The sequence below is a fragment of the Mauremys reevesii genome, linkage group 3 (genome assembly GCF_016161935.1).
Source record: "Mauremys reevesii isolate NIE-2019 linkage group 3, ASM1616193v1, whole genome shotgun sequence".
Lineage (NCBI taxonomy): Eukaryota > Metazoa > Chordata > Testudines > Geoemydidae > Mauremys > Mauremys reevesii.
Genome location: NC_052625.1, coordinates 167,089,351 through 167,116,392, shown reverse-complemented (window position 1 = coordinate 167,116,392; position 27,042 = coordinate 167,089,351). Strand labels below are relative to the sequence as shown.

General features: G+C 39.1%; 1 protein-coding gene across 12 annotated transcripts in view; it reads right to left on the bottom strand.

Annotated features, from left to right (window-relative positions):
- The window catches only part of CSMD1 (CUB and Sushi multiple domains 1), a 1,616,238-nt gene that overhangs the window by 1,026,467 nt on the left and 562,729 nt on the right, over window positions 1-27,042 (bottom strand). For all 12 annotated transcript variants that reach the window (XR_005595828.1, XM_039529053.1, XM_039529047.1 and 9 more), the window contains 2 exons: window positions 24,517-24,711; window positions 7,923-8,130 (listed from right to left, as the gene is read on the bottom strand). Coding sequence is in view for 11 of the 12 variants with exons in the window: in XM_039529053.1 (XP_039384987.1) it covers window positions 7,923-8,130; window positions 24,517-24,711 (403 nt within the window). In the remaining variant the exon portion in view is untranslated. The remainder of the gene's footprint in view (window positions 1-7,922; window positions 8,131-24,516; window positions 24,712-27,042) is intronic.

Sequence of the window (27,042 nt, the reverse complement as noted above, 5' to 3'; positions counted from 1 at the left end):
GGAACAAACCATCCCAATGTGTAGGAAGAAAAGTAAATATGGCAGGCGACCAGCTTGGCTTAACAGTGAAATCCTTGCTCGTCTTAAACACAAAAAAACAGCTTACAAGAAGTGGAAGATTGGACAAATAACCAGGGAGGAGTATAAAAGTATTGCTCAGGCACGCAGGAGTGAAATTAGGAAGGCCAAATCACACTTGGACTTGCAGCTAGCCGGAGATGTTAGGAGTAACAAGAAGGGTTTCTTCAGGTATGTTAGTAACAAGAAGAAAGTCAAGGAAAGTATGGGCCCTTGCTGAATGAGGGAGGGAACCTAGTGACAGAGGATGTGGAGAAAGCTAGTGTACTCAATGCTTTTTTTGCCTCTGTCTTCACAGACAAGGTCAGCTCCCAGACAGCTGCACTCTGCAGCACGGTATGGGGAGGAGGTGACCAGCTCTCTGTGGAGAAAGAAGTACTTCGGGACTATTTAGAAAAGCTGGACGAGCACAAGTCCATGGGGCCAGATGCACTGCATCCGAGGGTGCTATAGGAGTTGGCCGATGAGATTGCAGAACCATTGGCCATTATCTTTGAAAAATCATGGTGATCGGGGGATCACCATGGTGATCATGGTGATGACTGGAAAAAAGCTAATGTAGTGCCCATCTTTAAAAAAGGGAAGAAGGAAGATCCAGGGAACTACAGGCTAGTCAGTCTCACCTCAGTCCCTGGAAAAATCATGGAACAGGTCCTCAAGGAATCAATTCTGAACCACTTAAAGGAGGGGAAAGTGATCAGGAACAGTCAGCATGGATTCACCAAGGGCAAGTCATGCCTGACTAACCTAATTGCCTTCTATGATGAGATAACCGGCTCTGTGGATGAGGGGAAAGCAGTGGATGTGCTATTTCTGGACTTTAGCAAAGCTTTTGATACAGTCTCCCACAGTATTCTTGCCAGCAAGTTAAAGAAGTATGAGCTGGATGAATGGACGGTAAGGTGGATAGAAAACTGGCTAGATGGTTGGGCTCAACAGGTAGTGATCAATGGTTCCATGTCTAGTTGGCAGCCGGTATCAAGAGGAGTGCCCCAAGGGTCGGTGCTGGGGCCAGTTTTGTTCAATTTCTTCATTAACGATCTGGAGGATGGTGTGGCCTGCACCCTTAGCAAGTTTGCAGATGACACTAAACTGGGAGGAGTGGTTGATACGCTGGAGGGTAGGGATAGGATACAGAGGGACCTAGACAAATTAGAGGATTAGGCCAAAAGAAATATGATGAGGTTCAACAAGGACAAGTGCAGAGTCCTGCACTTAGGACGGAAGAATCCCATGCACTGCTACAGACTAGGGACCGAATGGCTGGGTAGCAGTTCTGCAGAAAAGGACCTAGGGGTTACGGTGGACGAAAAGCTGAATATGAGTCAACAGCGTGCCCTTGTTGCAAAGAAGGCTAATGACATTTTGGGTTGTATAAGTAGGGGCATTTCCAGCAGATCGAGGAATGTGATCATTCCCCTCTATTCAGCACTGGTGAGGCCTCATTTGGAGTACTGTGTCCAGTTTTGGGCCCCACACTACAAGAAGGATGTGGATAAATTGGAGAGAGTCCAGCGGAGGGCAAAAAAAATGATTAGGGGGCTGGAGCACATGACTTATGAGGAGAGGCTGAGGGAACTGAGATTGTTTAGCCTGCAGAAGAGAAGAATGAGGGGGGATTTGATAGCTGCTTTCAACTACCTGAAAGGGGGTTCCAGAGAGGATGGATCTAGACTGTTCTCAGTGGTAGAAGATGACAGAACAAGGAGTAATGGTCTCAAGTTGCAGAGGGGGAGGTTTAGGTTGGACATTAGGAAAAACTTTTTCACTAGTAGGGTGGTGAAGAACTGGAATGGGTTACCTAGGGAGGTGGTGGAATCTCCTTCCTTAGAGGTTTTTAAGGTCAGGCTTGACAAAGCCCTGGCTGGGATGATTTAGTTGGGTTTGGTCCTGCTTTGAGCAGGGGGTTGGACTAGATGACCTCCCGAGTTCCCTTCCAACCCTGAGATTCTATGATTCTATACATGGGGAGGGAGAAAAATAGTTTGTAAGAAGGAAAGGAAGATGGAATTTGATTGTCTATTTATGCAACAATCCTATATTTTAGTCAACATAACTCATTGCAATCTCTAATCCTTTTCATGTAAATGATTTATAAACTATTTCAGGATAAAGATTTTGTAAACCAACATCCATTTTTACCCAGTCCACCCTCTCTTCACATTTATAGTGCTTCTCTCTCTCTCTTTCTCTCTCTCACACACACACACACACTCATTTTTCAAGTATTTCTACCTTTGTAACTTATTTTAAGTTTCCCTTTGCGCATTTATAATTTTCTATGTGCATTCATATTTGTAAATGTAAAAAAAAAGGTACAAGGGCTAAGTGGTGTTAATGCTGAATCTCAGACATAAGAAACTACATGCCTGGGTTAATATTTATGCAGCAGCTGAAATATTCTAGGCACTTTACACATGGAAGGTAGTGGAAGGGTAATTTTCCTTTTAGCCTAAAAGGAACAAGTCTGTCTCTTCTCCTAGTGGTTGAGGAAAAAGAAAATAAAAGAGAGTTCTGCAATGTTCAGAGGTACAGTCTTGTATGCCAGTAGATGGTGCCATTTACATCAATTAGGTACCTACCTAACACTGGTCTGGATCATCTGCAGGAATAAATTGGTATAGCTCCATAGGCTCCAGTAAAACTACCCTGATTTTCACCAGCTGAAAATTTGGCACATTACTTTTATACAAAATGTTCGGAGCAAGTGCCGTAAGGTTAAGATGGGTTTCCATAAAATAGTACAACAAATGTGTACACATTTGAATATGATCTACTTGAAGGTTGTTTGTTAAGAAACTCTACAAAAAGTTTATCTAAGTAATATAGAACAGGATTGTGACACAACCTTTAAAAAAAAATTATGAACACAGAGGCTGAAAGCACCATTCAAATGCCTCTAAGCAGCATCACCCAAAGCTTTAGATATTTTTACTTAATACCAAGATTTTCATGTCCCCTGGTGATTACATAAGATCAAATGTCAAAAGTAACAGTAGTTTTTTGTTGTTCTTCCATGTTATCTTGAGAAATCTGCATATAGTTTTTATAGCCTTTTAACTGGTAACCATTGCAACTTCCTTAAGAAACTGAAATAATATTCTAGGTTTTTCTAAGCTGCAACAAGAAGAAAAGGATTTAAATCCAAAAAGTGTCTTTCACTCTCCTTTATTTGTGTAGCAAGTAAATCAGAGAAGGATTCAAAAACACTGCACAATCAAATAATGTTCTTCTTGTAATGCAAAAAAGCCACATACACAATTTCAAGTTTAGAATGAATAGGTCCAGTTTGAAGATTTCAAGTTCAAGATACATAATTGCAAGGTTAGACCTATTATGATAATCACCTTTGTTGTAGTCTAATATGAATACTTTAATACTCTATCAGGAAGAACCTTGTGTCAATTTAAACATTTAAAACTTGCAAAAATTAGGACGGATTCAAAGGTTTACATTAGCATACATGGTTTTGACCCAACCTCCAGCCTTGTGAATTACTACCTATGCCTGATCTGAAAATAAAAAGAATAATCTAGAGAACATCCCTTCAGATCAGGGGCTACCAAACTTGGTTCGCAGCTTATTCAGGGTAAGCCTCAGGCGGGCCGCAAGACACTTTGTTTACTTGAGCATCTGCAGGCACGGCCACTTGCAGTTCCCAGCCAATGGGAGCTGCGGGAAGTGGAACCCTTGCTCCAGATCAAATTTAATTTTTTAAAATTTCAACCACCCAACATGCAAAAGCAAATAAAGTAAATTATTCAAATTTGATACAAAATCTTTAATTATTATTTTCATGTATTAATACTAAAAATGTTTTCCTTTCATTAGGTACAAGAACAAATTAACTGTCTATGGCTCAGATTCTGCCCATGCTAAACTTTAAGCCTGTGGATAGTCCTCTTGACTTAAATAGGACTACCCATTTGCTTAAAGTTAAGCATGGGCATAAGTGTTTATGAATGGCCCTGACTTGCAATTACTTCTTACTCTCTTGTTATAAATGGCATTCATCCGGAAGCAACATCTAAATGATATTTTTAGAGAGTGATTTTACATGAATGGACATCAAATGAAAAGTGTGACAATCTCACCTGGACCTTTTGGATGCTAAAAGCCGTACTGTAGATTCTATAATCTATTTTGAAATACATTCTTTTTTGAAAAAGAAAACATGGCAAATTGTTGTTTTCAACCCACTGAAATGGCCAATCCATCTGCAAACTGCTACATAAATTCCTCCATTATTTTTCAAGTTAAGAAAACTTTAGAGATACTTGAGCTTTTAAAAATACATTAAATTGTTTGAATTCAGAATGTTTTTAGAATGGGTCAGTTAAAAGTTTGAAAATGTTAAGGTTCCTAGTCACTGAGCATTTAAGGTTCTTTTCATACTAGTACTGCATGTACCACTACAAAAGAACCTAAGCAATGAAATATTGTATTACTTGGTGAAAAAGCATTAGATTGGACAAAATTATTCTATTCTCTAAGTCAGTCCTCCATGAAATTGCTTTAACTTTAGGAGAAAATAGAAAGAAGTTTGGCATTTGCTTCTTAGGACAAAGCTCTAAATAATATCAAGATGTACGGAAAATAGTGGAATACATACATTTTGAGAGACTCAAGGAAAAATGAAGTTTGTATATTAGTTCTAATTTACTGATGACTCTCCAAAGAAAATGTATCCTCTTTCCAGTAACACACTCAACATCTATCTTTATAAATAATGTTTAAGGACTACTTCAGATCATTTTAAGCTTTCTTGTAGAATTCTTTATCCAGAAAAAAGAGAGAACATGCTGTTTACACAGTTTGCATATAAAGTTATGCTGGACTGAAATACGTTAAACAACATTTTCTCTTGTATAAAGAACTATTTCTTGACAAGAAACATAAATAGAAAATAAAAACAAAAACAAAGAAACCTGAGAATTTAAAATGCAGATATATGTGAACTAAGAAAATACAAAATTAGGGGGAAAAACCCATTAAGTATATCAGTTATGGCAACAACCAATAAACTGCTGTAATTTATACTTTTCCATCACACTACACAGAAGCATTTTAAAATAACAGTTTTATATTATAGTAAATGGAACTACTCAGTAAGTTACACTTCTGTGTGGTCCAAAGTCTAATCAATTTAATGAGAGATGAAAATGTCTCCTACACGTGCTACATACGTTGCATTACCTCTACAACCCAAGAATAATACCATTTTCAAGAATGATCTGCTATTTTAGTCAAATGAACATTTCTATTATTTACAACATTTTCAGGGAAATGTATTATCAAAAATAATGCAGTGTAGAAACCTGCCTGAACCCTGGGGGCATGTGCTTGGTGTGCTGCCACTAGCTGCAGCCCGAGCTACCTCGGCTACACTACTATTTTTGGCACATGAGTCTGACAAGAACTAACACAAGTATGTCTACACAAGTTGGGAATCACACTACTCACTCCAAGTGCAGACATAGCCTTAGTGTTTGCAAGGTCTCATGCACAGCTGTTCTGCTATATAAATAACAGTGACAAACTACAGGATCATTAGTCTGATTTTTTTCCCCTTCCCCTCTTCCATTTTACCTTTAGTAATGACATATCCTCTGTCTCCCTGAGCACTGCCCTAGGAAAATTTTTGCCCAGTCCCACTAATAAACATTCATTTAATTGAAAGAACAATCATCATCACTGGGCCACACAAAATGTAATAAAAATAGTAATTCTATAATAGAGCCAAATTTCAACAAATCGGGAGCAACTGGGGGAAAAAATTACATTTTTGACTGATACATGTATAGTCCATTAGGTTTAAATACCGAACAACATCGCATTTAACATACTGCTCATTTTAGCAGATTACATCATACACTACATTTAGCATATTTCTATTGTAGCTATCGTAGCAGTCCTTGCTTAAACATGACTGGGTATGTAACTTCATTCCAAATTAGCTGAGAATGATAGAGAATCCTATTAAGTTCTTAATTCAATTTCTCACAAAGCAACTTTTTTCATATAGTGGTGAGCAGAGAGAATATTCTTCAAGTTAATTCTGTTTTGTGTTTGTATGGGTGGTTTAGAGAGAGTGCAAGTATGAGTCACATTTCTGGCATCTATTCTGCAGGAAGGGAGTGTAATTTCTTTCTTTCTTTTTTAAACAAGAAGTCAGTGTTATGAATTAGCATTCACCCTGCAGGTGGAAATTGAAGGCTCTACGATGGCATACTAGAACTCTCTTGTTTACTTATCAGATATTTTAGCGTAATAAATAGGTCTGAATCAAGCAAATCAGGAAAACCAGTTCAGTTGAGAGATTCCTCTTACCAATAATAAAATTGGTGCTGGCTAGATTTCTAATACTCTCTGTTCAGCCTCTTGCTCACAAGGAGATCTCATGGGTTCATCTATGAAAAACAGCATTTTATGGGGGGTCGGACTTTTATGGCTAAATTTTCAAAAGATGCCAGACCATCTGCACATGGGAAAATGTGATATTTGTGTGTGCATTCACTACAACAGCCCTAAAGTTTGGGAGAATGAAAGTGCAAATAGCTCAGTATATATCCTATTAGCCAGTTGGACATAAAATTAACTAGTTTTCATGTGCATCCCCAGAATTGCAGGTAAACCTTCATCTTCTGGTTTTGAACTCCTGGTCCTTAAAGGCTGTATTTCGATTAGTCAAGAACTAAAGTACGTTTTCTGTTTAGAAGTGCAAGCATGAGAGAGAGAGTAACTCCTTTAAACATGCTAAAGATTGTATTTGCATAGTATACTTTCTGCAGTCTGCAATACTTTTAGTCAAAAAACTTTTACTTATGTTTTCTCTTGGTTATACTCAAGAACAAGAAACACACACACATATTAACCATCACAGATAGACAAAGTTTGACCCTGGGCATTTAGACTTCAGAGAAATGCTAATGGAACAGCCGTGCAATGTTCTGCAATGTATTAATTGCCATAAATTCCAAATTGGTATATAAACAAAATAAGAACTGTCTTTCACTTGCTAGAAAAAAAATACTCTTTTTGCAGTATTAATAATGGTGCTCATTAGTTATTATAAGACAAAGTAGAGCAGTTCTGAGGAGCCAGGCAGACTCTGAGTAGAACAGAGGAAAGGGAGAAGTCAAAACTGCATTTAGTTACTAAACGCTGTTATTTGGACCCCACTAAATGCAGTTCCTTCATATTATGTTTGTTGTGTAAAGAGCCAAAGACACAATAGATGTGAAATAATACATAGTTGTCCCACTGACATAGGCAATTAACCAAATTTGTTTGCTACTGAACAAAATAAGGACCTGATTCTAATCTCTCACCACAGTTCACCTGAAAGGAAGTATGTCTGATTTATTATGGTGCAAGTGAATCAGAATCACTCCAATATCACTTAAAATCAATGGGTGAGACTCTGGTCCCTTTTAAGTTAATAGCAAAACTCCCATTGACTTAAATGGGTCCAGGATTTCTTCCACTGTATTTTTGTTATTTGGGTATCAAAGTGTGAAAAACTAGTTTTGGTGTAATAGTTGGAAATATTCTGATTGTCAAAGTTCAAACAAACAATCCTGTGTATGAAACCCAAAGAGTATTTATTCTACCAATGCAATTCCTTTTTGGAGTGAGGAAAGTGGGATTGAAGGATGGGTAGACAGATAAAGCCCAAATCATAATGCTTTCATTTGTGGATGATCTAGAAGCCTGAAGAGAGATTTACAACAAAATGCTCAACAACAATACAAACAAAACACAATAATCAATTGTCCTAAAGAAATACTCACCATCAAACAAGAACATAGAAAATGGGATGATTGTCCCATCTCGGGACTTACCAGATTGATGGTGCTTCAGTTCCACTGATCTCTAAGAAATCATATCCTTCCTCTAACTGGAAATCTGTAAAGACCAGAGCAATAGTATCTCCTGGTTCAGCCAGAATTGTCCACGTACAGTCAGCATTATTTTCATATTCCGAAGGGAAATGAGGGCTTGAAATAGTTCCGCTTGTCCCACGTAGAGTTCCTCCACAAGCACCTTCAGCTGATGAATACAACAACAATTTCTAATGAAGTGAGGTTATTTTAGCAAACAAAACAGCAATAATTTTAATTACCATGGAAAATTGATCACTAGTATACACTACTGGAAAAATGCACCACATTTAAGAAAATGTAAAAAAAAAAATGTATATATGTTTGTAAAGTAACAGTTGTGAGCCAGATTCTCTGGTTCAGTCTGTCCCCTTTGAGTCTTTTCTGGTCAGAGATAGCCCTGGCATAGTTGAATCCAATATGAACATAGAGTCAGTATAGCACCCAGCACTGGGTATTTTTACTCATTTTATTATCTTTCTTTACATAGCCTCTTAGGTGTATATGAAGTTTTAAAAACAAATAGGTTGAGAAGGCCCCTGCGCTAAGGGACCTACAATATAATTAGGATACATATTGCAGAAATAATTAAAGGGCAGATACAAGAGTGGGAGAAGAGTTGTAGGAGAACAGAGGTAAAAGGCTAGGCAGTGGGAGTAAACTTCCATGAAAGATTTGAAGAAAGAGAATGAACTCACTTGAAGCATGAGAAAAGGGATGCTGTTATGAGATAAACAGACAGAAGTGGGAGAAAGGGAGAAGCTAGGAGCTAGGACTAGCCAGAGAGGGACTGAAAGAAAAGAAATGGCCTGAGAGATACGTAGAAGCAAAGCGGGGTAGATCCTTGATGATTAAAACAAGGAATATGAATGTGATGAGGAAAAGGTGAAGAAATCATTGAAAGGATTCAAGCAGGCTATTTTGCTATTTTTGCTATATACCAAGTAGCCTTTGAATTTAAAAATGAAGAACTTTATAAAATGGTGTGTAGCAAAGGCTATCATATGGACTGGAAATTCCTGTACAGATTAGATTTCCCCCTCCCCAATAAATTTAGTATACATTCACAAGCTCCAGAGAGTAGCTTGCATTCTTCCTTCTAAATCTTCTTTTGTAGAAACCAAAACTGATTCACGCTAATAAAGCTTCCCTTTTTTTCTGAGCAATCAGACCATATTTATAATGCTTCCAATACTATAATTTGTAACTTTAAATGTGCATTTTTTTAAATAATGTAGAGTACAAACTTGTAAGTATCCAAACCTATAAGTCTTTCTATACAGTATGTGTAACTCGGATGACATTTTCATAACTGAAAGGGACATTATCAACCTCTAAATCCTTCCTGAAATAAGTGTGCCTGCTTTTAAGCAAAAAAGAAACAACAGCTAACTGAAAAGATTTGATCAGTGGGAAATCACTATTTTTTTTCTAATTTGTTTACTTGTGCATTTTAGAGCACTTAGTGTATACTCAGTTTCACTATTTCCCAAGTAGAGTTAGTCAGTCAATTTAAAGCAGTAGTGACAATAAACTACATTTTAAAGTGTCAAAATCCACAAGAAATGAGACGGGGAAGTCAGGGTCAGGTAAAACGGTAGTACCTGGACCTATTTTAATTCACTAGATTTCAAATGGATGAGGTCCCTGTAAATTTCAAACACTTCACTTCATATTATCTTCTAATCCAGTAGAGAAAACAACTAACTTGACAAATTTTGTGCCAATACTTCAGCACACAAACTAATATAGAGATATTGATTTCCACTGGGGTCAGCACCAATGTCAGGGTTGGACTGAATCATTTAAAAAAAATAAATCTGAGGGATGCCAGATTCTGACAGTCTTTTTTATTCTTGTCGTTTGTTTCTTTGGGTTTCTTGTTATGAGTTGGAAAGCCCCTGGTGGGCCGGGACAGTTTGTTTACCTGCCGCGTCTGCAGGTTTGGCCGATCGTGGATCGCTGCTCCAGGCCAACGGGAGCTGCTGGAAGCGATCCATGATCGGCCAAACCTGCAGACGCAGCAGGTAAACAAACTGTCCCGGCCCACCGGGGCTTTCCCTGCACAAGCGGTGGAACATTCTTGGGAACCACTGCTCTAGACCAAATAGTCCTGGTCCCAAGGATCTCTTCTTTGTCAATTAATAGCATAACTGATCATTTGGGGGGGGATTCCATTTAGTGGACCAGGGCCGCCCAGAGGGGGGCAAGTGGGGCAATTTGCCCCAGGCCCTGGGCTCCGCAGGAGCCCCCAAGAGAATTGCTGAGGCTCCTGGCCCACCCCCGCCCCTCTCCCGGAGCCTCAGCACATCCAGGAGCTTCCCTGAACAGCTGCAGCGTGTCTCTGGCGGGGCCTGAGCTCAGCCCCGCTCAGACCCACGTGATAAGGGGGCGGGGCTGCGAGCTCAGGCCCCGCTGGAGCTCGCAGCCCCGCCCCCTTACCATGAGGCTCTGAGAGGGGAGGAGCTCAGGCCCTGCCGGAGGCAAGCTGCACCGCTATTCAGGGACGCTCTTGGATGCAACGCATAATAGGGGGAGCCGGGGGTAAGAGGCCGGGGCCTGGGGGGTTGGATAAGGGGCAGGGAGTCCCGGGGACAGTCAGGGGACAGGAGGGGGCAGAGGTTGGGGGAAGTCAGGGGACAGGGAACAGGGGTTGGATTGTGGGCATTCTGGGGTCTGTCATTACTCAGCGGCAGGGTGGATAGGGGTTGGGGCACTCAGGGGACAGGGACCAGGGGTGGGGTCCTGGGGTGGTGGTGGTGGGGTCTCTGGGGGATGGTGAGGGGGCAAGGAGCAGGATGGGTCAGGATTCTGAGGGGGGTGGGCAGTTGGGGGAAAGGAAGTGGTTGGGGGTCAGATAGGGGGCAGGGCCAGGCTGTTTGGGAGGCACAGCCTTCACTACCCTAAAGGTCATTCAGCAGTCTGAGGCTTGCAGAAGAGGCAAGCTGTTAGCTTTTCCATTAGGGCTACCATCCCTTTCACTTCTCAAATGCCAAATTATAGTCCATAGGGAGATTCATGTCAGGGGAGGGTAGCTTCATTTAAAATTAGCCACTGGGGGAGGGATCACATAAGAAGAGCAATATCCTACACCACCTACCTCCTTCCCAACCCTACCAAGGGAGACCCCCCCTTCCCCTGCATTCCCTGAGGCTTCAGAGGGGTTAAGTCAGTGGTTCTCAAACTTTTGTCCTGGTGACCCCTTTCACATAGCAAACCTCTGAGTGCAAACCCCCAACCCCCTTATAAATGGAAAACACTTTTTTAATATATTTAACACTATTATAAATGCTGGAGGCAAAGCGGGGTTTGAGGTGGAGGCTGACAGCTCGCGACCCCCAGTAATAATCTTGTGACCCCCTGAGGGGTGCCAACCCCCAGTTTGAGAACCCCTGGGTTAATTTAATTTTAGCACCCTGTGTCCATTCACATGCATGTGCTATTTTGAGCATTTCAGTTTTCACAACATAGGCTCATCCCAGATTCTGGAACAAGCTCAAATGCTCAGTTCGTGGAGTATGTACATAAGCTATACTAAAGACAAACCCACAGTAACCCTCTCCAGTTTGTGAGGTACCCCATGGAGCCAGTCTCTAGGAAACAGGTAAATGCATGTAGGTTAAGTCCATTAATGGCTATTAGCCAGGATGGGTAAGGAATGGTGTCCCTAGCCTCTGTTTGTCAGAGGGTGGAAATGGATGGCAGGAGAGAGATCACTTGATCATTACCTGTTAGGTTTACTTCCTCTGGGGCACTTGGCATTGGCCATTGTCGGTAGACAGGATACTGGGCTGGATGGACCTTTGGTTTGACCCAGTATGGCTGTTCTTATGTTCTAAGCTAAATGAACCGAAAGTTATGGAGACAGATACGAGTCAAGGAAGCCAGCAGAGTATCAGAAACCTGGAAAAATCTCTGACTGGATTGGCTCAGGTGTTTGGTCACAAGCTGAGATGGTTCAAAAGTTTTGGATTTTTTTTAAGCAGAATTTTTTTATTGTTTCTTTAAACAATCAAACACAGCAAGCAGCAAATATTTGGCCACAGACTTCTGAAACCCCAAACCATATTCAGGTTTTGGCAGACTAATTTCAGCTTTTAAATTAAAAAAAAAACACAACAAATTTTGAAGGAAAGCAGACATTGTCCGTGATTTTTTTCTGCTTTTTAAAAACCCCTAGTTTTCGATCCAAAAAAAGTTTTGAATGAAAATATTTGTCCAACCCTTTTAATGAGCTTTAGTGCCTTTTAGCACTAGCTGATGCTGAGAACCAGTGACACCTTGTAAAGAAGTTTTCTTAAAACTGGGTTTGTGCCGAGATGCGGAAGGTTTATTTTTCCCAGGGCCACCCGTGGTGGGGGAGCAAGTGGGGCAATTTGCCTGGGCCCTGCAGGGGCCCTCACGAGAATATAGTATTGCAGTTTTTTTTTATATGAAAGGGGCCCCCAAAATTGCTTTGCCCCAGGCCCCCTGAATCCTCTGGGAGGCCCTATAGTAGACTGAGTCCACACACTGTGCCCTGCTAGCGAAAGCCCATGGAACCCAGGCTGTCTATCACCGTTGGCAGCAAATCTGCTCAGTGGGGGACACAGTAGTGCAGACTAATAACAACCCCCTGTATTAAGAACCCTGGAGCCAATGAGAACAGTTTAGAAATGGGAAGGGCACATTTAAACAGGTTCAAAATAGCCTGGGACACTGATTTTAGAGATTTTGCGCAATCCCTAGCATAGACGATCTATGCTGAGGCAAAGCAGGGCTCACACTGTTGTAACTTAATTTAGTATGTTCCAGGATTGAGCTGTCATTTATACTCGACTTTGAACATACGCAGCATGGCTACATTAAGAGTGTGCACTTGTGTAACTACAACAATGTTATTTTAGCATTCGCAAAGCCTCAGACTTCAAGTACTTCTTTGCTAGAGGTTAGATTTCCCAAAATAATTTCAAAGAGGTGCCAACTCAAATGGGTTCAACTTCCTAGAACATATACACATGCATGTACACACACACACACACTTTATATTAGAGGCAGTGAAAAATCTGACACATTTTCAACCAGAAATAGTTTTTTGACGAAAATGAAAATGTTCAAGGAAAATTTTGGGGGAAAAAAAACAACTCACTAAATATAATTAAGCATTTTTGACTAGCTTTTCCTTACCCAACAAGGTAGTATAATCCCTGCTTTAAATGTTAACCTCAACTCTGTTTTAGCTATAGAGCAAACGTGGCACTTCCATAGCAGTACAGTATACAAAATGAAGTGCTCTACAAGAGGAATATATCACCTGCTAAGCAGGCATAGGAGGGAAATTTAAGAACAGGGAGTAGGCTCAGCAGAGGATTTTTTTGCCTTTGTTGGTTAGGTAACATATAGTAATTTTGCTGGAGCTAACAATCAGCAATTTATAGCAATTAAGTTGGGGGGGGGGTTGGCTCCCCCCCAGTGCTTTATACTGTCATGTATCTTTAAACAAAATAATAAATAAACAAACTGCAATCACTCAAGTGAGAGTTTGTTCTTATTTGCTTATCGCACAGCACATAAAATAAACAGCAGTTAAACCAATTCAGTCTAACCCTTTAAAACTTAATTTAAAACCTGGATTCAGATTACCAAGGCTGTTCCATTCAATTTTACTTCACACTGCATGGTCCTGATTTGACAGATCATTTAGGATTCATTTTACTATGTTACTGCTGTAAAATAGCTGATAAAAACACAGCTGTGTTTTAAATATTACAGAATTCATAGTCAGCTATAAAAACACAGCCTGTTTTTTTCCTGCTATGTCACTCCAAGTCTTTTCCTTACCCCCTACATCACTAGCAACAGAATAGATTCAATTAAAAAACTTGACTGACATTTCATAAAGCACCTTCAAGTGATATATTGTCATTTCCAGTCACATTATGTAAGGCTTATCAATTAAAGAAAATTGCAGCTTTAAACAGTTCTAAATGAACCATGAGCATGCATTATTTAGCATGCCTTATTAAAAGTATCACTGAAACAGCTCTTTAGTAAGTGGCATTTTTTTCCTAAATCATTCCTGAAAAGCATATAATTGTATCTCACTAATAGAATTCCTAACTCCAGAAAACATGTCAATAAAATTATCACAAGTAATCATTTCTGTTGATATTTGAATTGGGGCATCCATAAATTATGAATATAAAAAAAACCAGACAAAATAATTAATGTCATGAACCTGAATATTTAAAAGTGCCATTTTAAATATCTCAGTGATATAAATTTAGTAATGAGAATGTGTCTGGGACAACTGACAAATTGTTGAACTGCCAGATTCATAAAGTCCGGAAATACCATTGGGCATGGGTGTTAAGATGATGTGGAGGGTTTCATATTTACCAAATAACTCATTGATTAACTCCATATCCAGCTGGCACCTAGTTCTTTAACCATTGGACTATTTACTCCTACTTTCAAATCTATAAAAACAAATGCCAGAACATATTTTTGCTTTTTTTTTTTAAATGGAAACTGGGCCAGAGGTAACATTTCGTCCTACTATTTAAAGAACAAAAAAAATTCTAAAAATGTCAAATTTGTTAAGAAACACTATTTTCTTTTTGTTGAGAGTGAAATACATATAGTAAGTATTTACTAATAATATTCTTCTTATGCTAAAACATCTCTACAGACACCAGGAGTGGAACAGCTTCATCATTCATTTCTGTCCATGACTTGTTCTTCCATTAAGCCCGTCATGGTCATATTCCTGCATATGATGTCCCACCATCTAGTTGATGGTCGATCTCTAGGTCAAACTGATCTGGGTTATGTTTTCATAATTTATTTATTTTTGGTATTCCATCATCTGTTTGTCTTCTATAGTATTCCCATCATTTCAATCTTTTCAATTGCAGCCAATCCCATACCTTGATTTTATGTCCTACTCTCCTTCTAACTCTCTTCATTTGTCTGAAAATTATTCCACTTTACACCTGCCATCTTCCAAAGAACTCTCATCTCTATGGTCTCAAGTCTCCTGATGGCTGTTTCATTTAATATTAAAAGTAACATTTTAATGTAAAAATAATCTGTCACTCAGCAAGTTTCTCCTTTTCATTTCCAAGCCATACTCCAGGATTATAGTCAGAAGGGCATTTTGAAAGTCACTTGCTAAAAATCACTCATATGTCTCATAATTTAGTTTTCAATTGATATTTTTTTAAAGCAACACCTAGGATTACTACATAACTGAAAAATTCAAGGGGAACAATTTTTCTCTATTTTTCCATTTTTGGTAAAAATTTCAAAAGTAATAGCAATTTAGAATCCTAATTCCCATTGCACGTTAATGACTGTTTTGCTATGGGAGATAAGATTCTACATTACTTGGGTGCTTTTGGGTGGAGTGGCCTGCTAATGCAGAACATGTTGGAGCCTTAGTTTATTTCACTGTAGTCAGATTCCCTTATTGGGATATATGACAGCACTTTTGAAATACTCAGTTACACTGTTCCATTATAGTCAGGTTTTCTTTTCTCTGTCGTGGAACTGGGAACCTAGAAGGCTTGAAAGCCCTGGCCTGTGGATTGCCCCAGGCCTGGGCTTCCCTGACTCTGAGGCAGTGCAAATAGTGTGACTCCCCCAGAGGTACAGACCCTGTGAAGTGCTGATATAAAACTCACATTCTTGTCAGTTTCATGGCTGCTATGGAATAGCTGTGCTGAAACTGACATGTGTGTCAATTGTTTGCAGTGTTGTAGCTATATTGGTCCCAAGATATGAGAAAAACAGGGTAGGTGAGGTAATAGCTTTTACTAGACCAACTTCTGTTGGTGGAAGTACAAACTTTTGAGATTCACAGAGCTCTTCCTCAGGTCGGGGAAGGTAACAAGAGTGTCCAAGGTGAAACAGGTTTCAGAGTAGCAGCAGTGTTAGTCTGTATCCGCAAAAAGAAGAGGAGTACTTGTGGCACCTTAGAGATTAACAAATTTATTTGAGCATAAGCTTTCGTGGGCTACAGCCCACTTCATCGGATGCATGTAGTGGAAAATTCAGTAGGAAGATATATATATATATGCACAGAGAACATGAAACAATGGGTGTTACCATACACACACTAATGAGAGTGATCAGTTAAGGTGAGCTATTATCAGCAGGAGAGAAAAAGAACTGTTTGTAGTGGTAATGAAAATGGCGCATTTCCAGCAATTGATAAGGAGATGTAAGGAACTATGTGTGTGTGTGTGTGTGGGGAAATAAGCATGGAGAAATAATTTTACTTTGTGTAATGGCCCATCCGCTCCCAGTCTTTATTCAAGCCTAATTTGATGGTGTCCAATTTGCAAATTAATTCCAATTCAGCAGTGTCTCATTGGAGTCTGTTTTTGACGTTTTTGTGCTGTAATATTGTGACTTTTAGGTCTGTAATCGAGTGGCCAGGGAGACTGAAGTGTTCTTCAACTGGTTTTTGAATGTTATAATTCTGGACATCTGACTTGTGTCTCTTTATTCTTTTATGTAGAGACTGTCCGGTTTTGGCCAATGTACATGGCAGAGGGGCATTGCTGGCACATGATGGCATATATCACATTGGTAGATGTGTAGGTGAACAAGCCTCTGATGGCATGGCTGATGTGATTAGGCCCTGTGATGGTATCCCCTGAATAGATATGTGGACAGAGTTGGCAACGGGCTTTGTTGCAAGGATAGGTTCCTGGGTTAGTGTTTTTGTTGTGTGGTGTGTGGTTGCTGAGGAATATTTGCTTCAGGTTTGGAGGCTGTCTGTAAGCAAGGACTGACTTGTCTTGGGCACATGTCCTAGGAAACCACTTAAAATGAAGTGGGCATTTAACACCTCTGCAGTCATAGGACAAAGGACATTTTACATGTTTCCTAAGATACACAAACAAGGGAAACCATGCAGACCCATTATATCTGGCCACTGTATTCTTGCAAAAGAAATATCAGAACTCACAGAAACCACCTTCAAACACCATCCTTGCCACAATGTATGTTCCTTCCTATACACCAATGTTCCTCACCATGATAGCATTACTACCTGCTTCAAATATCTACAAGACAATGAACAACACTCAGAAATCCACCCCCCAAGTACATTGCCAAAATCATCCATTTCATCCTTACCCATAACAACTTTACATTTAACAACAAACACTTTGTCCAAAACATGGGAATAGGCCCGGGTACTAGGATGACTATCCAATATGCCAGAATTCTGTTATAGTCTTGGCATTCACAACATCCTCTGACAAACAATTCCACAGGTTGACTCTGCGTTGTATGTTTAAAATGTGTTTAAGAAAAACTTAAGGACCTTTCCAGATTTTCATGTTTGTTTAATGATCAAAGAAGTGGAGCCTATTATCTCTCTAATTCTTTACCCAGTTAGGCACTGTACACATCTTTTGGTTATCTATTTGAGAAGTTCTGCAATTTGTAGAAAATTGTCTTTCCTATTATCTCGGCCATCTCCTCTTTTCATCTCCTCAACCTTCTTCATGTTTAGTCTTTTCATAATGCTTCACCCAAAATCATCTTTTCTGTCCATTGCCTCCATCACATCATCCCTTCTAAGTCACTTCACTGACTCCCAATTGCATGGTACATAAAATCAATATTTTTTATCCTTGTTTTCAAGGCACTTTATCACCACCTTTGCCTGCACCTTTGACCTGGTCACATTTCATGTTTTTCCATGCTCTTCCATCTCTCCTATTGATACATATCAGGGCAAGTATCTCTATACGTGCAGGAGTATGGCCATGATCCCACCTCTCCTATGCATAGCTAGTCAGCCCTGCGCACACCATAAAAACTGGTATAGTAGAACTCTTTTGCTTTCCCCCAAACAATTGAATGGCACTTGATTTGCCCAGTATCTTTTCCCTTCCAGTCTGACACTTTTATTCTGAGCTCAAACACTGTAAAGACTCAGATCATTTAGATAAACAAAATAGTCTGTTCCAATGCCTTAGAGATACAAGAATCGTTGGTGTTCTCCTCTGGGGAAGGAAATCTTTCATAGATTCTTTCACATCTATTTGTGTAATGCAAAATCTCTGGGTGAGTGTAACATAGGGAATCCCTTATACCAACTGGCAGAGGACATAAGGGATGCATAGGCATTTACAGGTATACCTGGGGTCTGATATCTACATAATAGGGTGTCAAAGGGTGGCATGTGAGATCTCTGCGAATAGCCAGTAATGCACTGGTTGTACTGATCACTGTGAGATGTATGGCTGGATTATATTTATTTAAGGAGCTATTCATCTATACTAAAAACTATGTCATTAAAGTATGTAAGTTAAGACTAGTCACCGGAAGGTGATAAAGAGGTTCTGTTCAGGCAAGGGGTAGGAGACACCTATCTCCATGGCTGGCCATTGTGTAGCATGTATCTGACAATCAGGGCCGGCTCTAGACCCCAGCGCGCCAAGCGCGCGCTTGGGGCGGCATTTTGCCGGCAGGGCGGCAGGCGGCTCTGGCGACCTTCCGCAGTCATGCCTGCGGGAGGTCCACCGGAGCCGCGGGACCAGCGGACCTCCCGCAGGCACGACTGCGGAGGGTTCGCTGGTCCCGCGGCTCAGGTGGACCTCCCGCAGGCATGACTGCAGAAGGTCCGCCGGAGCCGCCTGCCGCCCTGCCAGCGCGCCCTCTGCAGGCGCGTCTGGAAGAGGTCCCCCAGAGCCACGGGACCAGCAGCGCGCCCCCTGCGTGCTTGGGGCGGCCGAATTCCTAGGGCCGCCCCTGCTTACAATGTGAGTCTATTTGTATATGGAGCCAAATCTACAGGAAAGAAGTCTACTGGGGTGGGAGTGGGGGGACAACAATCAGCAGATGGGGACAGGGATGGTGAGGTGTGTGTCTTGTTTATGAGTAAAGACAATGGATTGATTGAATATGTAGGGGTACAGAGGTGTACCCAGTATCCTTCACCTAGGGGAGAAGCTGCCAGTGTGCTTATCTTATGAACAGAGATCACAGCCACGCTGGTGGTTAATCACTGGGAAAAAGACTTTGGGTGAGCTAAACTTTAGTAGAGCAGGAAAGTATCTTGTTAGTTAAGTCTAAAGTCAAGTAGGTATAGAATAATTGCTTTTTATATGTAACCCAAAGTTTCCATTAACTCTGCCTGGTTCTTCTCTAGTCTCTCTTCTTTATTCAACAAAGTTATATTTGTTCTCACTATCAACATATCTAAGTACTGGTGTGCTCAGTGAGTGGTTACTCTGAGGTGAAATTGGTAAGCTGGTGTGTACTAGTCCTTTGGCAGTAGCATATTTGTAAATTCTCTGGATCTCTATCCCAGTCTTATCATAGAGTCACAGACAGTCCCCTTAGACTCTTGAGTCTATTTGCCACCCAGACAAACCAGACTTTGTGTTAAATGGTCACTTACAACAAAAATCACCCCACATTCAGGTTGCTTCCAGCCCCAAGAGACCAATCTCTTACCTCAGATCAACTAGTACCTTAAATTGTGCACCAAAGACAACTCTGGTAGCCAATTCTATAGTAAACTAACTAAGGGTTTACTAGCTAAGAAAAAAGGAATGAGAGTTATTGAGAGGACTTAGCAGTTCTTTCAGTAGAAAATGAATAAGCAAGAAAATAGGCAAGAACAAGCAAGAAAATGAATAAGGAAGAAAAGTTGATCAGAGCTGACCAAGAAGGTAGAAAACAATTGTTTTAGTTAAATTTTTCATAAGTGTGTAAATGGAACTTTTCTTTGTATAGATTGCTTGCATGTTGTGTGTGTATTTATGGGTAAGATGCATACGTTACGATTTTCCAAGATGGTAAAAATAAGCAAAATTTTAGCTTTCAGAATCAGGAAGGAGGCCCCTTTGGTCAATTGTTTATTATTTTTGTTTACATAACCCCCAAAAGTGTTCTGGATGCTTTATAGAACAAATGAGAGATTTTTGATGTGACCAGGATAACACCTATTAAAGAGGGATTAGGGAAGGAAGGAGGATGAGGAGATCACATGGCTATTCACAGTTTAGATAAGTGAATCATAGAATTATAGAATAGAAACATAGAATCTCAGGGTTGGAAGGGACCTCAGGAGGTCATCTAGTCCAACCCCCTGCTCAAAGCAGGACCAAACCAACTAAATCATCCCAGCCAGGGCTTTGTCAAATCTGACCTTAAAAACCTCTAAGGAAGGAAATTCCACCAACTCTGACCTGATACACATATCATCTGACCCGATACACATATTTGAGAAGTTATACTAATATTTTAATATCTGGCAGGTTCTGCAGAAATAGACATAGTTAGTTTCCAAAAACTTGCCATCTCTGACCAGGAGACAATTCTATTCATGTTTTTCTTCCCATTCAGACCCTTCCACTCAGTGGGGAGGCCAGAGAAGTATTTAGCTCTGAACTTCAATCAGACCTTTTACATGACAACTTCTTTTCCCTACTACTAACGAAAGATAAACTACTTTTTAAAATCTTTTTTATTCACTATTGAATCACTTCCACCTCAGTTTCTCACTCATCTCCATACATTGAGCATCTTCTTGATTAAATACTTTTCCCAGCTGTATATTTCAATCACCCCCTTTAATTCTGGAACCTGATTAATTACTTATTTGATCCCTTTTGCCCTTCCTGGCACATAGCTGCCTATATCTTTAGTTTACCTCTTATTTTATGTACTCTTTATTCTCCCTCACATAATTATGTTTCCTTAGACAATAATTCCCTACATATACTTTTCTCCACCTTAATTATTTTCATAGTCTGAGGGAAAGCCTACAAAATGTAAGATCACTAACCCAATTTGTATTCCTAGTGTCAGCTTCAGAAAAATCTAGACTCATCCAAATATAATCAACTAGAGAGTCTTAAAAAAAATTATACTAGGTCTTTTTTAGAAGTAGTGATATATCATAAATCCACAGCTAGTATAGTTACTGAAGAAAACAATATGACATTTTTTAAATGTTAGGGAGTTGTACTTTACTATTTCATACTAGAGCTTGAATGGATCCTTCTGGTTCTCACAGCATATACTAAAGTTTTCCTTTCTCGCAGATCAGATATTTAACTCAAACTGTACAATTGTAAATTGTTCCTTTTCCCCACCCCCAGAACAAAAAAGTGAGCACTTTTGGGACATGAAAAGGGGGCCACTGGTTATTTTGTGGGCTCTTATTTGAGGTCTTATCACCCAAATTTAGGCTTGTAGAAGGGGAAGACAGTAGTTTGGAAGGGGAAAGAGAAATGAAATATAACATGTATATATTTTTCATGCACAGAGTTGGAGATGGTGGAGGAAGAGAGTAATGGAGAGAAGGGTTGGGGTGAGTTGAGATGTGCGTTGAGTCAGAAAGTGGAGGAAGATGTGAAGTGAAGTATAGGAAGTGTGACACATGTGGCATTGGTGACACAAATCAGGATGGAAACAAGCACAATATAAACTTTTTTTTTTAAATAGGTACCCCATTTTATACAGTTTTGATGTTCTGCATTCAAATATGTAATGTGCTACCACTGCTCCAAGCCTGCAAGCTTTGAGATAAGTAAGCATAGGATAGGTATCTTGTCCTTAAACGGGCACCTCCATGAACCATCACCTTTATAAAACTATAGTACTAGGCAACACTATTGCAGAACTATTTTTTTTATATATATAGATAGATAGATAGATAGATAGATAGATATGAATATCACATGTTGCAGTGTTTTGCACCATCTCTATAGAATACCATCATACCTTTAACAAGGACATTCTGAACTCTGTGAACAGAGGGATCAGAGTGATACTGCTCAGAGATACAGGGAAACAATGCTACAAGAGCTGCATCAAGCATATGTGCCACAGCAGCAAGTTGAAAGAGCCAAAGAAGAGAAAGGCAGTAACAGAATAGTGATGGAGGTATGCTAGGGGGTGAGAGAGAAACCTTGGGGGACAGGGGAGGTTGAGAGAGATCTTTGACCTAAATGGGCAAAAATGGAAGAGTAGAAGAAATGAAGGGATTTGGAGGCACAGAACTGAAAGATTTGACCCTGCCAGCTGAACTCTGCAAAATGTCTGCAACACCAGCCCTACATCATCTGGATATCAAGTTCTCCTATGGCAGGGGATTACTCAAATGGCCACTCAGGCCAATTTTAAGGCTTTTTTTGTGCTGTGTACTGGTGTAAAGGTTCCAGGCTTTTGTGTTTCTGTGGGTTTTTTTTAAAATGGATTTAATGTCTGTGCAGAAGGAGAAAAGTGCTTTGTGTGGATAGCTATCCAAGCATTCCCTTCCATCTTTTTGTGTATGTGAACTGCCCAATAGTAGAAGAAATATCCATGACTATTCTGACTTAACTTATGAAAGCACATGGACAATTTTTAGCAGTGCTTCAACTTTTTGTCATGTGCCTACTAACTCTCCTTTTCAGTTGTTTTCTAGCCTGCTGGCAAAGTGGTTTCCATTAAAAAGGAAATCTATCTCAAACCAATTTTTCTCATTGCACTATTATACTCCAGTGCCAGGAAAATCTGCCGTAGTCGAATTAACTTAAAATATGTTTTTTTTATGGCAGAGTAGCTTACGCTACCTCCAAACTACACACTAGCTAGACCTTCACTGTGCTGCCAGAATTCCTTGAATGACATCATAGAATTTGCTCTGCAATTCTATTCCATAAAGTATCACTTGAGCACTATACTTTTTTGTGATGTTGTTTGAAGCCTGCCAAAACTGTTCAGAAAAGTGAATAGTTAACAAAATACAAAACTGAGTCCTTTTTTGCAATTTCCCCAGCCTGAGTCATGTATCTCTATTAGAAATGCCACTTTGTTCAGCAAGTACATAATTACTTGACAACAGTTGCTAATGCACCTGAAAATATTAAGGAAAGTAATTGCAAAATTAGCAGAACATGGATTTTAAAATGCAGCAATCCAATGTGTCTACTAATACAATTCAGTGCATCTTTTGAATAATTTCTCTGATGGGTGGGAAAAAAAGATCACTCCATTACAGAGGGCCCCGTACAAGGCTCTGCAGTTCATTTAGTCCTTGAACTGCTTTAGAGAGGTTTTTAGGGCTTCATCTGACTCTTCTTCAATGGGGTGAATTCCATGGTATGGTTCACTTAGGTACAGAAGGTGCACTTAATTTCATTCCAGTTTTTAAAATAGTCAGTTCCACTGATATTCCCTATACTTAAAATTGGAAATACTGCTAGAATTAGTAATATTTCTCAAAACAGAAGGTATTTGAGAGTACCCTACAGAGTATCAAAAAGAAAAGTGTTTTCAGACTGATGCTCAGTTAACAGCATTAACTTAAAAAAGTTCAGACAGAAGTGTAAATTTTACCAACTATTATTATTGAAGAAAAAGATTACTACAACTTAAAGATTTGAAAAAAAAGTCACACATTTTCTCCTTGTTTTCAATTTAAGAAAATATATGGGGTTCCCTTGCTGCTCCAAACTAAATATACATACACTGGATATGGTTGAACATTTTATGAGATTTGTCTTTATTAACAACTTAATAATCAAGATTTTTTCTTCCTTTTTTATAAATTTCACTATTTAAAGTACTTCTATATAGATTATTAATGCTTTCAATCAAAGGTATTCTTGACAAAAACTATTAGAGATGGCAATGGATTAAGAATTTGGGCTATTCTGGTCCAGATATAAGTACATATAAAAAAAAAAAGTCAGTACCTGCCAGCCATTTCTACACTACAAATGTTGGCAATCACCACTTTAATTGTGACCACTATCTGTGGTACTCACAGAGAGTGAGCAAATAGATTTTTTGTTTTGGTGACCAAACTGAAAAATCCAAAGAAATTGCTTCAAGTCAATTACAAATGTATTTTTTTTTTAAATTTCTCTCTCATCAAACTGAAAGACATTCATGGGGGAGGGAGGGTGTATCGAACAAAATATTGTTTGACTCAAAACAAGTTTTCCTTTTTTTCTTTTTGATTGCTTTATACCCTCGTTTTAAAATAAAATTAGCTAAATTTCTAAATGAAATGTCATTTTGAAACAAAAAGTCATAACATTTCAATTCAGAAATATTGAAACTAAACCTTTTGAAACTAAACAGTTTGTTTTAAAATAAAATCTAGCAAAAACTATTCACCAATTTTGATCTGTATTCATGAATATGGTCAGCTGCCCCCAACTGCATTTTTTGATGCATAAACTATTAATTTAAAAAAAATTGCCCAGGTCTACTTCTATCACTGTAATATCTGAGCACCTCACTGTCTTAAAGGTATTTATCCACACCAAACCCCTCAGATTTAGGGAAGGACTATGAATCCCAATTTATACACGGCTACAATTCCACCATTGCACAGGTTTATATTTTAGATAAAACATTATATTTTAATGACAATAAGAAAAATAACGGTCAGTTAACACAGGACTAGTAAATTCAACAAATTACATTAGCATTACCTATAACCATCCTAAAATAAAAACTTATTCTATTTCATCACCATCTTAGTCTTCTTTATGTTTATTTTAATGCATATAGGTAAATGTTTTCTCCATTAATTCACATTTTGTACCTCTGCAAAATGGAGCTGGAAAATCCCATGATGCACCATTTCCAGGACTCACAATACATGTTAACATTGCATGGCCCTCCAGGATGTAGCCTGAAATACAGCTATATCTAATTTTGTCCCCTATATTGAACCTTGATCCATGAAGTACTCCTTTAGGTATTTCTCCCGGGTTTCCACAAGTGTGACTAGGTAGAACTGTTGAAATAAAAAGAAGAAGAAGAAGAAAAAAGTTACAGTTTAATCTTATGGGAAAATAGATAATGCATATTACATTATAAGTGACATATAAGCCTACTGAATCACTATTAAACACTTTTTTTTTCTACTTTGATTTCTAATATAAAAAACCTGTAATTGGACCATGGCATGTATTTCCACAAGAGGTAAGATTTACTGTGGATCTCAACACTTTCACAACTACATTTCAAACTCAATCCTTGGACTTAGCATTCTCTCAATAAGTTCTTCACATGTCACACAGACAAACAACAAAATGCTATATAAATTAAGCTAATTCTCCCACAAGCTGGGATAGAATGTTTTTAAATACTCCAGACATTGTCAAATAGATTGTCCAATGATGACACAATAGAGACAATATTCAAAATATTCCATGTATTAGAAGATCTCTTATTTTTAAGAAATAGTTTGCTTGATCTTGTTAACATCAATCTAGGAGTAGACAGAAAATGGGGAAATGACTAAAAAATTGATGTTAGAGTGGGGAGAATGGACAGAATTCTTACCATTTGAAAGCACTGCTATTTTGATTCAGACTGTTTAAACTACACATCAATTTTAGCAATGAATCCATCAACCTACGAAACAAGACCACTGGTTTGGTGACCTAGCAGCGGTCTCTATTTTTATGTCTGTTGTTTTAGCAACAATGATATAGGACTGGAACAGTCCTCCTGCATCTAGTACAATCCCCTGCTATCAGAGTCAATCCCAAAACAATACAGCTAAAATTGTTTAAAACATTTAGTGTTGGAATTCTGTGTTTATATTTGACAGCTGTATCCAATGGAATATCCATTCAAATGTATGAAACATCAGAGTACATGAGGTAAATGCATTCAACAGAAAAGTAGGAGCAAGGAATGGTTTAGTCTAATTCATGCTCAGCTTCCAAATGTGTGTGTGGTGGTGGGAAAATCATTTAACCTCTCTGTTCAGTTTCCCTACTTGCAAAATAAAGACAGCAATTCTTACCTCACAGACGTGTTGAGAAGATTAATTAGTTAATATTTGTACAGCACTTTGGAGACATAAAGCACTACATCAATGCTAATTACCCGATATGTCCCATTGCATTAGACAAGTGCATTTGATGGATGCATATCCCATGTTGTTCATCAGTATAGCCGTTAGCAGCATTGGCATTGAAATGGTCATAATTACACTTAACTCAAAACCCCATCAAAATATAGAAAGCAAGTTCAGATTATAGGTCCAAACTTTAAAGAATGCATTGGTTTCTAAAACATTAAAATACTACTACTTTGCACTTATGCAGTTCTTTTCACCAGTGGCTCTCAAAGCACTTTACAAACATTAAATGTGGTAATTTAATTTTAATTACTAGGGGGGAGGGATAGCTCAGTGGCTTGAGCATTGGCCTGCTAAACCCAGGGTTGTGAGTTCAATCCTTGAGAAGGCCACTTAGGGATCTGGGGCAAAAATTGATCCTGCTAGTGAAGGCAGGGGGCTGGACTAGATGACCTTTCAAGGTCCCTTCCAGTTCTAGGAGATTGGTATATCTCCAATTATTACCTTACCTAATTAAGTCATGCAACACTCTGGTGATATAGGCAAATATTCTGCTTATTTTATAGATGGGTAGGTAAACTAAGCTACAGAGGGGTTATATGATCTTTCTAAAACCAGTGCAGTGAGTCAGTTGCAAGGCTGGGAATAAAAGCTCCTGTCTCCTGCTTGAACCAATATGTCACACTAAGGTTATGTGCAACCAGAAAAGCTAGAAACTTCATTGTTTCCAGAATGAAGATCAAGCTTACAGAAAAACAACTCAGAAGATACCTTCATATCAACTAATTTCATAGAATCATAGGACTGGAAGGGACATTGCAATATCATCTAGACCAGTCCTGATAGATATTTGTCTAACCTGCTCTTAAAAATCACTAGTGATGGAGATTCCACAACTTCCCTAGGCAATTTAGTCCACCACTTAACTACCCTGACAGTTAGGAAGTTTTTCCTAATGTCCAACCTTAACTGCCCCTGCTGCAAGCCCATTGCTTCTTGTCCTATCCTCAGAGGTTAAGGAGAACATTTTTTCACCCTCCTCCTTGTAATAACCTTTCATGTACTTCAAGACTGTTATCATGCCCCTCTCAGTCTTCTCTTCTCCACAAACCCATTTTTTTTCAATCTTCCCTCATAGGTCATGTTTTCTAGACATTTAATCATTTTTATTGCTCTTCTCTGGACTTTCTCCAATTTGTCCACATCTTTCCTGAACTGGACACGATACTACAGTTGAGGCCTAATCAGTGCAAA